Raw genomic sequence first — 17,430 nt, 5'->3', positions numbered from 1 at the left:
TTGCAAAGACCATTAGTAACATGTGCTGGCAGGCCGGCTGCGCTCAATGCAGGTTTCACTCATGTTCCACCAACCTTCATTCAACATTCGTGGTTCTGTGGCCAGAAGATGTGGTCATGGTATTAATTCAGAGCATTTCTGGGGAACAGCATCTTGGGTGGGCTGTAGGAGGATGTAATAGAACTAATTATTAAATTCACCTTTCTGCAGAGAGGATCTATGAGAGTGTGAACAAGCAGCAAAGAAAATCTGATTTATTAAATTTAATCCAGCTCAGTGCAAACCATTTGCTTACTCACCATTGTTTCATCATCTTTCAAGGAAAGCACCACAGACTGAATGTGTAAGATACTCTTCCCAGGTTTTACTCACTGTGCAGTTATTCACTGCAGTTATTCACTGTGATGAAATCATATACTACGTCACCTCCCCAGACTTATTGCTTAAAATCCAAAGGTCTTCATCTTGAATCCTTCCCATCATTTAATAATTATTTCAGTAAACAAATCTATTATTTCTTTCACATTCACATTGCACTCATCTTGAAAACCCAGAAAACTGACTTAGGTAAATATTGTCCTTAAGCAGAAGAGCTAGGCAAAATAACCTGTATGCTTTCCTATTTAGGATGGAAATTGTAAAGAAATAGGAGTTCTTTGATGCAATTAAATCTGTTTTCAGGGTCTCTAATTACAATTCCTGCTTTCTGATTTATGGGAGAATTCAAAACACAAGAGTATCTTCCTGCTCCAACCTCTTTAAGCCAGCACCCAGTACAAAGGCCACAGGCTTTCCTGAGTATGGTTTAGAGCTGCTTTGGGCTTTGTTTTTATGTTGTTCCTGAACTCTTGCAGTTTTTTCTTTGAACAGTCTCCTGTATACTGCCAGGTTTCCTGCTCAGAATGCAGCATGTTCTCTGCCCACAGTGCTTAAAACTGCTGAGCAACCTGGTACATACCTTTGGTTTGTTAAAAAAACATTTGTTTAGTAGCTTCTTGGAGACTATTTATTGGAAGATGGTGGCTAAGCCCTGCAATTTCAACCCAAACTACAAATGCAATATGAAGGACCACCTCCATAGTGTGCGGGAGATCACCTCTACATGTTCTTGATAAGGCCTACATATTCAAAATATGAAACATTTGTTGCTCTTGCGGTGAAACTATCTGTATTAAAATTTTATTCAAAATGTTTGAATTATATTACCAAGTGTATGTAAGACTCTAATGGCAGACCTTGGTGAAATTCCATTGCCTCTGCAATGTTTGAAAACACAAAACGTCTGAACAATGTTGCCTGTGTTGTAGAAAGACTGTTATATCAATAATAAGATTTTATTTTATTGTAAAATCATGATTAAGGCTAATTTGAAACTGATTCACAGATTTTAGATCAAGCTGTGAAATATCGTAACATAGATGAGCTTGTGACTCCACGTTAAGCCAGAGTCAATTGGAATGTCTGGGAGAATGCATAAATTTCATCATAGACTTGAGTAATAAACCAGTGAAGCTTTTTTTTTTTTCCCAAGGAGCTAAGTATTTAGACTTCTAAATAACTGTTACACAATTTGCTGCCAGGTGCCAACAAGAGTTGCCAGGTAATTGGTAACTACCAGTACTCTTCTGTGCTCTTCTAATAATTTTGTGGGAGCTTTATGCATATGAAAGGAACTGCAATCGAAATTAAACAGTCGCCCAAATTCTGTCTTTGACTGATCAGTAGGTTAAAGCCAGCGCTTTTATTTGGACTAACAAACGAGACAACTGAATGTATGGAATACTGCTTTCTAAACTGCTGTTATTACTGCCAAGGGCTACCGCTGACGAGCAGGATTTTCCCAGTCCTGGGGAGCGGCAGTGACTTCCCGCCCGGGGAGCGTGCGAGGATTCCAGCGGGCTCAGCCCCGTTTCTGCGCGGACATGTCACGGTGTCCAGGACCGCGCACGGCACCGCGGCTCCCCGCGCCGCCTCGGCTGTGGATCCTCCTGTGCTCTGACACCTACCTGCTCGGGAGAGGCTAAAACCAAACTTGATTTTTGAAAGGAAGTGGGGGAAAAAAGGAATGTTTGATACTGTTGTTACTTCATCTGTCCGAGCCTCGGTCGCGGCAGCTGTCGCCACTTTTCCCTCCCGGGAACCGCGCTGCTTTGCGGTGAACCGGGGCTGGCGCTCCCCGCGCCGCGCTGGCCGCCCGGGCTTTGAAAGTAGCGCGCAGCACCACAGCAGCTCGCGTTTCTCCAGCGTCCCTCGCTACGCCGTGTGCAGCTCCCCCGGCGGAGGCCCCGGCGAGCGCTCCGCGCCCACCGACGTTGCCCCGCGCCGGCTCGCCTCGCCGACATGGTATCACCCGAAACCCGTATCCCACTATGGCGTGGTATATCCCGGCGCAGGAGGCGCTTCCCTCGGGCCGGTCGCGCCCGCCGCCCCCAGCCCGTCTCTTCCGTGGCGCTGAGAGAGGAGCAGGGGCGCGCCCGCCGCTCCCTCTCTTTGTGTGCGAGCGAGGCAGGGAGCGCGCGCGGGCGGGCCCGAGACACAGCGCGGAGGGCGCGGAGCAGCGTGAGGCCGGGGAGCGGCGCGGGTGGGCAGGCGGCGGTTCCGAGCGCGCCGCGGGGGCGGGAGAAGGTGGAGTGAGGAGCGCGGGGCGGCGGCGGCGGCGGCAGGGCGGGGGGGTGGGAGGGAGGGAGAGAGAGAGGGGAAAGGCGGGCGGCTGTGGCGGCGGATAATGATGGCGTGGTGTGTGCGGCCGCTGGGCGGCTGGGAACGCTGAGGGGAAGGAGGCAGCAGGACCCCCGCCCCCAGGTAGGCTGGCTCGGAAAGTTTGGGGCGAGGTACCGGGGCGGCTCCGCTGCGCGCCCCGCAGGCCCCGCGGCGCAGAAGCGCCCCCGCGGGGAAGCCCCAACTTGGGGCCGAACCTTGCGGCTTCCCCCGTTCCGGGCGGCGCGGGGAGCCAGGGCCGCTCCGTCCTGCCCCGCCGCGCTGCGGGCGCGCGGTCCGGCCGGGCCCGGCCTCCCCCGGGCGGCAGGAAGGGCTGGCGCTGCCCTCCCCCCCGCCCGACCCGGCCTGGCCTGGCCCGGCCCGGCCCGGGACGGCCCTTGGCGGAGGGGCGGCAGCCGGAGGTGGCGGGCCGGCCGCCCGCCGCCGCATCCCCCGCCAGAGCCGTCAGGTCGGTGCTCAAGGAGCAGCTGGGTCCGCGCGTCCCGGCCGACACAATGGGCTTTATCCCGCAGAGAGATCTTGGGCTGCGATTCCCACCCCGAGTTTCGGATTCGTGTCACACGCCGGCGAGGCCCCGCGTTAATGGAAACTCTCTGTGTCTCTGCAGATGGCTTTCCGGATACCGAGATCCGCGCTGGGGATAACTCCCGATGTGGCCATTCACGAGCTTTGATTTCTTTCTCTCCACGTAGAGTCCCCTGCGTTCCATTTCAGTACGAGCAGGGAGGCTGACTAAGTGAAAGGCTGCTTTTGGGATCTTCTGTGGGATCTACACTGCCTAGTGGCTGGAAGCTTTGTGCTAGGGAATCGTTCTTCCCATTCTTCGTAAGGAGTGGAGGGAGCTTTCTCTTCAACAATGATGAAAACCGAAGGCAAGGGAGAAAGGACTTTAAGAAGTGCTTCTCCACACCGAAATGCTTACAAATCTGATTTCCATGCTATCAAATGTTCTTTTGATGGTGTAAACAATCCTGATAACGCTTCCAACAAAACAGGCTTGCATCAGAAGCTGAGCACCTCTTCCAATGGAGGGGGAAGTGACCCACACAGTCGAGGCAGAGCTGCTACTTATGGCAACAGAGTACACAAGATCAAAAATATGTTTCTGCAAATGGGAAGCTCTTCTTCCGCAACCTCTTGTGAAAGCAGTCCACCTGCTGAGACTAAACTGATCAGCCGGGCCACAGCAGCTGAGTATGGATCGTCTCCGGGTAGTCCATCTTTTCTCATTCTCCAAAAAAATAATCTTCTTAATACAACTACCAGCTCCAGTGGCAGTCCTGTGGATTCATTGTCTGTGTCTTCCGCTGCTGATAAAGTCATCCGTAGCAGCGATGAGGCAGACTTGGACAAAGTAGCCCTGGCAGAAAAATTTTCAGAGACCAGGAAGCTCTTCGAGAGAAATATAAAACAGCGGAGCTCGGTGGACAGATATTCCCCTAGCAAATGTGAAAGAAGTGAAGATAAGAGGAGACATGGTTCAGCTTCTGATTGCAGCAATGTGGTGGACCACTTCAGTTTTAATACAGAAGCAAGTCCTCCAGGAGCACCAGGGAAAGTTGAAAATCAAAGTAATGAGGAGTTGAAGCAGCAACATGCTAATAGTGGTTCCAAATGTTCCTTCCTGAATGCAGGGCCCATTTCTAGGAGACTGGAAAGCTTTCTGGGTGACAGTGATACTGAAGAATCCAAAGAAACTTCCAAAAATTATAGTTCTCCAAATCAGGACCCTTTGAGAGGCCAGCACACTTTGAATTCATCTGCTATTGCTGAAAGGTGTCTGGAGAAAGGTGCATTCCCCAAAGTGCCTGAGATCTGCAGAGATGAGCCAAGCAAGGCACTTGGAAAAGACAAAAGAGAGCAACTGGTACTTGAGAGAAGCCAATGGAATATGGACAGTGTGCCTGCTCAGGAGGCTCAGCAGATACCAGATAGTGTTTGCTCCTCGTTTTCTCCCACAGAGGTGACTTGCACAGAGCTGGTTGCACAAGATGAAACCTCAGGGCATGAAAAAAAAGGCTTGGAGAAAGATCACGTTTATCAAGAGAATCAGGAGCTCATATGTGATGTACAGGAAGGGAAGAGAAGCGACTATGGTTTGGAAGTGGTAGAAGAGTTTATGGATGGCAGCAAGACCAGTTGGGAAGAAGAAAGAGATGGGATGTCTGTAAGAGATAGTGGAGTTACACAGGTGCAGGATGTTCTAGAGCAGGAAGAGGATACTGAAGAAGAGGAGCAAGCGTTAGAAAAGCAAAGTGAGGACTTAAGTGATTTTGGAATAGAGAATGCAGCTTTTGATGATGACAGGGACCCAGAGGCAGAAAACCAAGAGCCTGAAGGCAAAGAAATTTTGGAGGGAGAGGAGGATTATATGTATGACAGCGAATACGAGGAGTTTCCTGGACTTTCTGAAGAGGAAGATCCAGCGCCAGACCGAAAAGTCAAGTTCTCAACAGCTCCTATCAAAGTAAGTACATTTGAGTTTTCTTTTTTTTTTTTTTTTAATTGTTTTGCATTCAAAAATACTCAGGAAATAAATTTTGAGGGTTTTTTTGTTTTTCTAAGTTCTAAAAAGCATTTAATAAGTGTGTGTTTATGACTTTTATTCAACACTAAGTATGAGAGAAGTTGCCACTTCAGAAAATTAATTATTAGCCACAAGTGATTTCTTAATTGTAGCTGCTTCATAAGATAATGTAGTGAAGCACATGAAATTTTACTTACTATACTTTTTCAGCAGCAGATATATTTTCGGAGCAGATAAAAACACATTGACCTTTAATACTTTTAATTTTTTTTTTTTAACTGAGGCATTGCATTAGGAATGATTATTTTCAGTTTTCCTTTTGGCACAAAAGTTTTTTAAAAAATCCGGATAAATCAACAAGCCCCCATAGAAAACTTTCATACTTTGAAACTTTCAACTTCAGGCTTGTTTACGGAATTAACTATAAGAAAATACCAAATGACTGGTTCTTGTGTTTTAAGATTCTAGAATTCTCTCCAATAATACCCATATATATGTCATTTGGTTCTAATATTGATAGCTGAACAAGCCTTAGGAGTGTTAACATGATTATTTTGGAGTTACAAAGTTGCAGAAGTGAAAGTTAGAGGACAGACTGGCTAATGAGGAGGAGTGTAACTTCTAACTTTAACAAATTAAAAAGATTTATGTGTCTGATCTTTCCCCACCAAAAATACCCACAAAATAAGTTGCTCCACAATTCAAACTGTTTACCCATAGTCTCTTGCAGACTTGAATTATTCTAGTCTTTGTTAAACTTTGGAAGGAAAATTGGGAGATATGGACAAGGATGGAATGGGAGATGGTACAGACTTTCCTCAGCATGCTTCTCTTCTACTCTCACATGACTGAAAGAAATAATTTTTAATAAACAGCTTTTACACTTTGTTTGTAGAGAGTCAGGACTCATTTTACTGATCACAGGGATGGAAAAATTCTGTTGACTCTTGAACTTCCCACAGCAGAGAGCTGTTATTTCCCAGTTTGCTAGCACAGACCAGCACTGTACCCCAGAAGATGTTTTGATTGTGGCAAAAAAATTTGGCAAAATGTGAGTTTTGTTGCATGTGGGTTTTTTATAGTCTCTCCATAGACAAGCTGACTTTATATGGCTTTCTTCTAGTTGATGTTGCTTTAGTGGTGACCTGGAGCACTGAAGGGGAGAGTGCTGCTATTGAAAACTGCATAATGAGTCTGGTTAGGGCTGGGAGAGAGCCAGAGGGGCATCAGTCCATTTCTACATGCATTTGTGCAGTCAGTATCTGAACAAAGTGCCATGTAGAGTCTACTATAAATGTGTTAAGTGACTTCCTGCTGTAGGCAGGGTTTTACTGATCATTGCTGATACCCTACTGAAGCAGTGGCCATTAACAGACTTTTGCCTTCTTTGCTGTGTCTATGCCAGACATAGTTGAACCCTAGTAGAAATCTCAGTACCAACTATGATGGAAGCTCTCATGTAGACAGAAACTCAGGTTTTGGTAACAAGCACTGTTCAATTTTAGCTGCTTCCCTGAAAGCCACAGGAAGCAATCTGTCTCAGATTATCATTTACACTATCTGAGAGATGAATGAAACAACTGTTTCATTAGAAACAACTGTTAGTGGTTTCCTATGAAAAATAACATAGTTCTTGCCATAATTCCCCACTTGGATTGGTAGAACAAACTGTACTTAATAGCAATAGGGCTATTGAGATACGTTTTAAGGCCCTTAAATTGAAGCTAGTCATACTTGCCTTCCTTTATCCCCTTTCAGTGAAACTTGACTGCATCTTTCTTACATTGGGTATAGAGACCACTTTCTGCATGCCATTTTCAATAGGTTTTCCCTCTTTGTTCCTTTTCCCTTAGCAATGATTTCTGTTCCCATGTCTGCCTTTTTGCTTCATGTTTTCTATGCTACTTAGTGGGAATAAGTCCTGGTTATATGGTTTTGGGGGTTTGTACTCTGTAAAATAAAGAATTTCAGCTTTTTTATGCCTACCCAGAACTTTCTTTAGTTGTGTATTTTAGATATCTCAATAACCTTTTAGAAAATCCCAGTTTTATGTCACAGAAGGAAATCTCTCCATTTTTCTTCATAGATTCTGGTTCATCTTAAATTGGAAGAGAAAAAAATCTCAGTGGTAGCTAAAAGATTATTCCTAGTCCCTACCCACAGCTTGGAGCAGTGCTATAGTGAGAAATGTATCCTAGTAGCTTCTTTTTTTCAGCTTTATTTAGATTAATAAGTTTTACTAAAATGGGAGTGCCATTTTTCAGACATTCATAGCCACTAGAGAAGGTCTGTGATTCTTCTCCTCACAGATGCTCCTGAGAGAGGCCAGGCTGCCCTTGCATTCTTGCTGCCTTCATTCTGCATCTCTAGTGATGACAAAGAAACCATCTGTGTCTTTTGCAGTTGCTGTTTAGCATGTATCTGGTAGAGTTGAAGAACTCAAAATGTTCAGAAAAAAGACATTCTCAGATCTTCAGCATTCTGCAGTGATGGAGCTTTGACCGTTGTATTTGAAATATGCAAAAGGGGGGTTGGATATGTGTGTCAGTAATGGATAGAACTTAAGGCACCTTAAAAATAGCATTTAATCTAATGCAACAAAGAGAACTGGATTAATATTTCTGTTTCAAAGCTTCTAGTCAGTTGTAATATTGGCAGGGTCTTTGAGTAAAAGGAGACTGGGGAGCTCCCACGGGGTGTATAAGGTAGCTAAAACTGTTAGCACTGCATCTGACCTGTGATGGAGGTCCATAATTGTTGACATCTGTAGCAGGGCTTGAGAACATAATTTGATCTGGTAATTTCAGGAAAGATGGAACATAATTGCACAAATACTCTGTTTTTGTGTTGCCCTGTGCCTGTGAAAGCAAGCACAGACTTTAAAAGAAATGTTTAAATTCCATAGAAGCTACTGATAAACGACATATGGGATTTTTTACTTGCTGTGGTGACCAGACTCTCTTAAGTCCTGCTGCTCTTTGATCTTTCCAGACCCTGGGGAACATTTTATCTCGGTTCTTGTTTTCCTGGAGTAGTTTAGAGAATGACAGAGTACAGTTATTAAGCAGAACTTCAGAGCCTGGGTTTGTGTTATGGTACATGAGCAACTTTTAGTCTCTTATTGCCACCTATGAATCCAGTAAGGAATGGAAAGCACACTCAGCAGTCCAAGGTATTTGCAATGGAACTGAATTTGCCTTTGTCTTAAAGTTTTCTGAGTAAACTGTGTAAACAATCAGCATTACACACAATGCAAATAACATCAGGTAATTCTTCTGCCATCCCTTTCTATTTCATTTTGCCTTTGTAATGAAGGCATTAACTAGCTGTCTGTTATGAGATTACCTTGAAAGGCTTAATTAAATAAATGTAATGACTGAGTGCTGTTTGACGTTCGTAATTTTGAAACTTTGTTTGGAAAACAAATGCTTGTTTTCAAATTGATTTCTTGAGATGTTTTCACCTCTGACTGTGTCAAACTTTGTCCTCCAAGCCTTTAATAGCACAGTGACTAATTTCTGCAATGATTTATGATCCTTAATAATTCTGTAGCTCAGGTAAGCTGAAAAGATAATGCAGCTGCTGCTGCTATTTGCTTCAGTTTACTTATCAGTGTTATCTAGTTTATGTTGCATGGGAGTGTCTGTTCCCAGCATTTTGTGAATAGTAATGTATTTTGAGCTGGTTTAGTCAAGAAAACAGTTTAAAAAAGTAAACAAGGCAAACCCCAAACCTTCATAAAGGCATTACTTTTATATTTGTCACAGCTGAGCATAAATTTGTCTCATAAGGAAACTGAAAGCAGTTTCATAGTTTGTGTGTTGTCCTAAGCAGTCTAGTTTAAGCTGCTTCTGAGAGAATATGGGAATCCTTCGAGTTTTGCCATTTGTCTTGCACATCACAGTAAAGTTGTTTTATGTATAGCTGGGCACAAATGGTGGTGTTCAGCCTTTCCTATTCTTCAACGTTTTTAGTACAAAACTGCTTGGTGTGGAAGTTATTGAAGAGCTAAATGAAGATAACCCTTGAATTAGATTTTGACAGCATACCTGCAAATGCTTTTAGGAGATGCACAAATTTTCTAGTTCAGTGTGTGGACTCCAGTGTTTTAACACACTTTTAACACACTGTTGTAGTGTAGTGCTTCAGCTTCATGCAGCCTCTGATTTTTGAACCGTTCACTTGTGTACTTACGATGCCATACACAAAAAGGGGCACAAAATACACTGGCTGGTTGAAGATACCCAAACCCTGGAGTTTCTTCAATAATTAGAGAATTGATGGCTGGTCAATTTTCAGCCATTGCTCAAGCACATCAGTAAAGTACTTCTGTGACATTAAGAAGCAAGTATGTGATGTGGGTGAGGGTTGATGAAGAAAAATAGAGATTTGATTTAAGAGTAGATTTAAATAGAATTGACTTATATGTGGAAATTAATTTTTTTTTTCTTGGCAGAAATAATGTGTTTTCCCATTTTATTTTGGGATCTTTTCCAATGACAGTTTGCTTGTTTAAAGTCATAGATTTTAATTGTTTCGAAGCTCTGTTTATGAACATTATGACATTTGTAACGTAATGTCAAAATAACTTCATATTTTCATCTTTGTCTCTCCACGGTGCTTTTCAGTGACTTTTCACAAAAAATAATTCTGTTTTGTTCTGTGTGTATCTGAGAGTATGGCATTCCTGCAACTTACTTAACCAGTATGAAAGATTTAAAAACATGGATAATAACTGGAGGAAGAATGCATATATTTTCACACACATTTGAAATTTTTTGTTGTTTTGGGGTTTTTTTGAGAAAATATAATCCTTAAGCATTTATTGAAAGTTTAGTTTTCATATAAGTAAATTTTCTCTTAAGTTAAAAGTTCATTAAGCCTAAATGCAGTTAATTCTGCTTATAGGTTTACCTGTGTTAAAAAGTTCCTGTGACAAATCTTTCTGGTGCCTTTGTGGTCCTTGTTTTTTGATGCTATGATGATTGTTCAGCTGTCTGGAAAAAAACTCTTTCAACTCAAGCTGTCTGGCTTTTTTTCTTTAATCATACATCTTCTGGTTTGATTTTTAGTAAATGTTTGATATGTAAATTTTACAATAGTAGATTGGGTAATCTCCTGGATATATAACAAGCTATGCTAAACGGGTTGTGAAATTCACATGGTTTCCACGATAAAATTTGTCTGTTTCCCCTGTGTTGAACCAATAACTTGTGTTTGCTAAAGCATATCTTTTAAAAATACCAGTTGTGGTACTAATAATTTTAAAATCTCTAGCTAGCAGTGGTTTCTGAATAGTAAGATTAGAATTCTTTTGTCTGTAATACATTTGATTCAGTGACTAAACCCTGCCAGACATAGTGCAGGGATGAACATGTTTAGCTTTCTCATCAGTCTTCTAAACTGTGAACTTACATTATTTATTATCCACGTTTAAATGTTACTTTTGCTACTTGGCAAGAACAGCTTGCTGACCACTTCTGTGTTTTCTGTATTAATATCAACGTTTTTTTCTCTCTCATAAAAGATAAACACTATGATTCCACATGTACACAATAAAAAATTCTGTATTCTACCCTTGACTCTTCAGTCATAGTTTTTGTAGTGTGCTTTTGCTTTTCTTTCTGTTTTTGCAGTGCTTGGCTTCTGGTTATAAGTTTTACTTTCCTTCTTTCTTTGTAAATTTATGTTTTTCCTAATAATTATTTTTCTGAAGTTTGGAGAGGGGTGTGTTGTTCTTACTATTTTGAAATGGGACTATCTTTTAATTGTGAGGTTATGGTTTTTAGAACATTACCCAGATGTTCTCATACAGTTGTCAACTGTCACTTCAAGACAAAAGTATGAATTCTTTCTCTTAGTGAATTATGCAGAATTAGTTTCAAAGAGGCTTTTCTTAGAAAGCTAGTATGCATAAATATTAGGATTCTTTGCATAGATATGTTTATGCCATTGTTTTATTAATAGCAATTATAAACATCACTGGAACTTAAGCCACCACTAGTTTTAAATTCTGTTATCTACACCTGGTAGATGAACAATTTCTGTGATCAATTTTGTATAAAAATGAGCAAATTCCATGAGACTCTCAAATACAGTTCTGTTACTTTTAAGCTGGAAAAATAATAAATATTTTTTAGACGTTCCATAGATATGTTAATGCTGGCTCAGGCCTTGCAGCGTACACAATGCCATTGTTACAGTGCAACTTTGCTTCCCCAATATTCTAGCACTTTAAATTGGAACTGGTCATCCCTGTGGTAATGTCATTCTTCAGTGGAAAGTAACTATTTGCAGAATCTTCTGCTCTGTTAGACCACTGAGTAGTAAAGAACTAAGAAAATACAGTTGTCACCATCTCCAAAATGAACTACTGCCATTCTCCACATTTTGCTCATTCAACCATTTGGTAGTTAAGGTATCTTTTTAACATTTTGTTAAATATTGTATTAACATATTGTTAATACTAGATTGTATGGATATGCATTTATACTTTTTTTTCATGCTTTAGTATTTGATTTGTCCTCAAGAGCTCAAATATTCTCACTAACAAGTTATCATTTGTTCACACATGAACTTCCTTTTTATTATTAGTTTAAAATTAATCTTATCATTTGACTATGTTTTTGGAGATGCTGCTTTTTCTGTTGGGATGAAAAATACACAAACTAGGCCGGTCTTGTTCCAAAGGGTGAATAATGCTTCATTGAATGCTTCTGCTGCATATCCAATTTAGTGATTTGGGGGCTGAGGAGGGTGATTAATTTAAAGAACTTGGCCACCTTTTTTCTGATAGTGGTAGAATAAGACCATTTAAATGGTTTTCTTTGTCTGTTTTGTAGATTTTTTTCTATAAATTTCATGGAAGACATACTGTAAGTGTGACCCTTGTTGTCCTTCTGTGTCCTGTTGTTGCCTACTGGTTATCTGTATGACAGTCACTTTAAACTTTATGTAAGATGTAGGAATAACAGCTGCTAAGGAGGGTTCTTTCATTGTGGAAGACATAAGATTTCTGAGAGTGGATTTCTTCTTCCCTTTCAGCAAAGGATCTAATCTTGCTTGCTTACTGGGCTGACTATATGGCCGTGCTGCATTTCTGGAGTAGGTGTTTTGGAGGGCTTGGGAAGAGTTTGTGAAACTGATCTCTAGTTGTAGTCTGAAGGTGATGCAGTAGGCTCCTCATGGGAAATACTGAATTATATTGGTTGTCTTTCAATATTCTGTTTCAATGACCATTTTTCGGTGTCTGAATCTACTGCTCTGCAGAGCTAAAGCTATATACTAGTGAATGTAAATTCACAAGGAAAATGTTAATTACAGTTAATGCTGTGGTGTTTCCATGATTGCAGTTACCTGTTTAAGTAGTCTCAGCAGAAAATACAACAGTTGCAAAAATATAGTAAGACAGTGTGAATGAACTTCATGTCAGTGTTGCATGTTCTTGATTAGGGAGATGGCTGCTGCAGCTGCAATGGGTGTTTTTTTGTTGGATAAAACACTCAGTGCCTGCAAAACATTTATCAGATAAACCTTATTTTTTTAAGACAAATGGAGCGATATTTTCCCTGGTTTTTTCTGAACTTCTTAATTTAAATACAATTAATGAACATGCTGGTATGTAAGATTAACCCTGTTACATATAGTTTATTCTTAGTTTCTAGATCTCTGTCTTAATTTTTGTTGTTTGTTTATATTTTATTTTTAACAATTCAGAAACTCAGCTGGAGTGAATACTAAAAATAGTAATGTATGTAGCAAGGCATTTCCTTTTCCTGGGAAACTGCGTGATTCCCTTGAAGAATCAGAAAACTACATCTGTTTGAAACACTGCAATTGGCAGATGGTGTGGGGGGAGGGAAGAAGAGAGGAAGGATTTGATGGAATGTAGTCCTAATAAAAAAAGTCACACGATATCAAAATGGAGCTGACTGATTTCTTTTAACTAGTTAGTGCATTTGCAAGATAAAATCTGTTAAAGTAATTGTTTGAAACTTAAAATGTTCCTTCTGTGCAAGCTGGAAACTGTGTGACAGCAGCAGTATTTATTAAATTGATGGTTGTTTAGAAAATGAGATCTCTGAAAATACCATAATAATTTCCTTACAGATTGTCTTTCAATTATATGATGTTTGAAAGGAGGTGAGAAGACATTTTAAAAAGTTTTCTGTTACATTTTTTAGGTTTTCAGTACTTACTCAAATGAAGACTATGATAGACGTAATGAAGAAGTTGACCCTGTGGCAGCCTCAGCTGAGTATGAACTCGAGAAAAGGGTGGAAAAAATGGAAGTGTTTCCTGTGGAAATTGAAAAAGGTACAAAACAAATCTTGAATGTTTACAAGAGATACTATGGGAACAAAAGATAAAACCATAACTGTATATTCCCCGAATTTAGGTCTTGAATTTTTGAATGTATGTCTAGGGTTAGATTCGTGGCTAATTCTGTTGAATTTAGTGAGTGTTAACTGGGCAGATCTCTACTAAGTGCAGATTGTCATTCTGAATTGAAGTTAGGAAGGCTACAGGGCAAAAAGGCTTTAAGTAGTATCTACATATAAAATATGTTCTGTTTTTTTCTCTTTTTAAAATTTGAATTTCTGTTATCTTTTGTGTAGAAAGACTTGGAATGCTTTGAAACAACTCAGTACTGCTAACTGTTACATCATGTGTCATGCAGCTAATTTTAGATTTTTGAATCCCTTAGGTGACAGGGGTCTGGGCATCAGTATCATTGGAATGGGAGTTGGTGCTGATCAGGGACTGGAAAAACTAGGTATTTTTGTAAAAACAATAACAGATGGGGGAGCCGCTCAGAGGGATGGACGGTGAGTTTTTTGTTGAATTGATTATGCTTTTTACAAATTTCTAACTGAACCTTGTTGATTTCATTAGATCTGCTGAATACTGTGAATAAAAGTACAAAAGTGCTGAGTGATTACTACATTCCTGCTTTATGTTAAATTTTAAAAAATGAGTTTTTTATTATAGGACATTTTTGCTAAGTAACTGTAGATCTGCTGCATATATGAGAAATGTCCAAAATGAGCTTATGTGTAGAAGTACCACAAAATCTTGTTGACACTCCAGAACACCAGTCACTGTGTAAATAACGTAAAAACATTAAGTCAAATACTGTGTAAATTTGAATTGATGATTTGCATAGTAACAGAGGATGAGGAGACTATTTTTAAGCAATGAGTCAGAATTTATTATTGTAAATGATAGTGAGTTTTAAGTGATACTTGTCATGTCAAAAATGTTTCAAGCCAAAATACTATTGCTTAACTGATTGCTGAGCATTTATTTATTTTGCAGAATTCAAGTAAACGATCAGATTGTTGAGGTTGATGGCATAAGTCTAGTGGGAGTTACTCAGTTCTTTGCAGCCACTGTACTGAAGAACACCAAAGGCACTGTGAGGTACGTATGTTTTCTCTGAAATAATAGTTTCTTTTTCATTTTTCATTCCTGGAGAATACAAAACCACAGTGTGAAAATTTCACAAAGATGTTGTGGAAGCCAGCATTGTAGCAAACTCATTTCTTACGCATGTCTTAAGGTTTTTTGCTGCAGGATAATTTGGTTTTTTTCCTGTAGGTTCCTGATTGGGAGAGAGAAGCCGGGGGCTGAGAGCGAAGTAGCCCGTCTCATTAGTGAGACCTTAGAGCAAGAGAGATGTCTGTACGAGCAGCACTATGTTCATGATGATACAGAGCAGGTAAAACATTGTTCGTGCTTTGCTAATGGGTTAAATGGTGGGATATAATCAAACTGAAGCAAAAAAAGTATAACACAGGCAACTTGTTAAGAGCAGGAAAATAAGCACTTCATACCCTGCTGTTGTCAAGGCACATGATTATTGCTTTATCACTAATTCAAAATACTCTTTAACTGTCAGCTGGATGTGATAGTTTCATGCATGTCTTTCTTAGCTCTCTTTTTGCTGAAAGTGTTTGCAAGTCATCTTTAACACTTACTGTAGGTATAAGAAATTAAAAAAGAATAGCAACTAGTCAAGAAAAATTATGCAGCTGGTTGGATTCTTTGATTTTATGCTTTAGTTATTGCTACTACCTTAATGCAAAAATGTGTGTTTGTGTGTGTGTTACAAAATGTCATGATTTTCTCATTTTGTCAGGATGATGACTATGATGATGATGAGGAGGATACATATGAGTCACATTTACATGGAAAATCTGTAGAAGTTTTTGATCTTCCTGAAAATGAAGATATTGGTTTACTACTGGATATGGATTCAGCACAGTCTCTTCTTAAATTTAAAGAGGTGTTGTAGCAGTTTCTTAAATATTCTTTGCGATACACTGGGAAACATCTGAACCTTGTAGGATTTGGATATAATCTCCTTCATGTTTCCTCTCGTTACTTTGGGTTTGTTTTTTCCCAGTGTCACCAATAAATATTCTGGTAAATGTCCATTGGAATGTAGGTCTTCTGTAATTTTTTTATATCCAGTTTCCCTATGCATATTTTCGTTAAACAATCTTTTGATTTAAATTAAATTTTCAAAGCCCTTGGAAACAGGCAGTAGAACCCAGCCAGAACTCTGTCCTTGTTGTCTGAGTATTGTGTTAGATATGATGCTTCTCTTAGTTCTCCTGTGGCCCATTGGCTTGTGTTTGCTGCCCAGTAGAATGGCTTTAGCTGCAGAGAGCATGGGAGTTGTGCAAATGTGCCTGTTTTGAATGGACTCTGGTGTTGTTGTGAAATATTTTTCAGGAAGACAAGAAATATATATCTAATTTCTTGGTTTAGTCCCTGCAATCTTCTGAGAAATCTGTGTACATAAAAGCACTTGATTCTGTAGATAGGCATATTTTTGGCTTGGAGAGTATTTTTATGGTGTGTTTTTTGGAAGGAATGGATTTGTAAACACAATAGAGCATTCCAGGCTCTGAATCACAACTTAACATACTTGGAAATAGTAGGGTTCTCTTTTCCCAAGGTTTTTATAAAGGAGCATATTTGCTTTATTCAGGGCTGTGGGATTTAGTCAGGGACTTAAATGGTACAGACTTTGGCATTTAGGGGAGTCCAGGCTTCTCTGGTAGGTTTAAATGCCTGTCAATTTCACTCTGGGAGGAGAAAAATATACTGCAAAGAAACTGTTTTGTCAGATGCTATTTGCTGCTACATCGGCTTATTTTTGTGAAGGATTGGTGTTTTGCAGGTCTCGGAAGTTTGTTCTCTTGATATTGTTGCCAGTGTCATTGAGGAAGTAGAAATTGCAGGCTGCTGATCTCTAGAAAACATTCACAATTTTTCTAGGTTTGGAAACATTGGAGCAAGCTGAAGCTTCTTAAGCGCTGTATTTACTTGGGATACAATTATAATCTCATGCAGAATCATTACTCTGCTGTTACTAACAAAATCTAAATGAAGAATGTCATGGATTCACCAGTTTTAATTTGGGATTAGTGCAATGTGCCTTGACAAAAAAAAAAAGAAAATCTCCTCAGGGTTACAGATGGAAAGGGAGATACAAGGAACGATTAATACTTGTTTTAAAAAATCTTTACATTTGGCTTAAGTGTAGTCTTTTTGATTTCTAATAATCCTGTGAAGATTTGTGGCTTAATACATGGCTTAATTTTTAAACAAAGCCAGCACATTTATTTTTAAGTGCTGATTGTAAAAATATTTAGTACTGTTAAGTCTTTCCTTTATTCTGTGTCCCACTTGTCATCATAAGTGCATTTCTGCCTTTTCATTACCCTGGCACATTGAAACTTTATCATAATCTTTTCATCTTAATGTATAGACAACAATGGGAGGTTTTTAGGGTGGTTATGTGCTGTGGAATTTGCTTGAGGTTTGAGTAATTTAAATTTTTTTTCAAATAAAAGCTCAGGATTACTTCTCCTGTAATTGACCAATAATTATGTTGACTTTATAGCACACTAACAATGGTTTGGGTAGAAAAGGAATCATGGAGAAATTGCATTGTCAAATGTAATTTTGTGTGTCCTCATAAAGTTTTTCTCATCTGTTCCAGCTACAATTAAAGCATGCAGTAACAACAGCTGAAGTGAATCAACTGAAGGAGAAAGTAAGGTTTCAAATATGATTATTATTATTGGGGTGGTTTTGGTGTTGGGTGGTTTGTTTTGGGGTTTTTTTTTGGGGGTTGTGGTTTTGTGGGGTTTTTTTGTTTGTTTGTTTGT

The 17,430-nt window shown here is 39.9% G+C and overlaps 1 protein-coding gene across 7 annotated transcripts in view; it reads left to right on the top strand.

Moving 5' to 3' along the window:
- The first annotated feature begins 2,324 nt into the window (after window positions 1-2,324).
- The window catches only part of LOC110482898 (neurabin-1), a 36,968-nt gene continuing 21,862 nt past the window's right edge, over window positions 2,325-17,430 (top strand). For 3 of the 7 annotated variants that reach the window (XM_021552469.3, XM_021552464.3, XM_077785052.1), the window contains exons 1-8: window positions 2,691-2,802; window positions 3,326-5,185; window positions 13,429-13,561; window positions 13,953-14,073; window positions 14,564-14,668; window positions 14,846-14,966; window positions 15,387-15,533; window positions 17,262-17,315. In XM_021552469.3, the coding sequence (XP_021408144.2) occupies window positions 3,575-5,185; window positions 13,429-13,561; window positions 13,953-14,073; window positions 14,564-14,668; window positions 14,846-14,966; window positions 15,387-15,533; window positions 17,262-17,315 (2,292 nt within the window). In that variant the 5' untranslated portion in view covers window positions 2,691-2,802; window positions 3,326-3,574. Of the gene's footprint in view, window positions 2,344-2,449; window positions 2,626-2,690; window positions 2,803-3,325; window positions 5,186-13,428; window positions 13,562-13,952; window positions 14,074-14,563; window positions 14,669-14,845; window positions 14,967-15,386; window positions 15,534-17,261; window positions 17,316-17,430 lie in introns of those variants that run through there. The other 4 variants (XM_021552467.3, XM_021552466.3, XM_021552465.3 and 1 more) reach the window with 4 other exon arrangements.

This window comes from Lonchura striata, chromosome 8, assembly GCF_046129695.1.
Source record: "Lonchura striata isolate bLonStr1 chromosome 8, bLonStr1.mat, whole genome shotgun sequence".
Taxonomy (NCBI): domain Eukaryota; kingdom Metazoa; phylum Chordata; class Aves; order Passeriformes; family Estrildidae; genus Lonchura; species Lonchura striata.
This window is presented reverse-complemented; position numbering and strand designations above follow the sequence as displayed.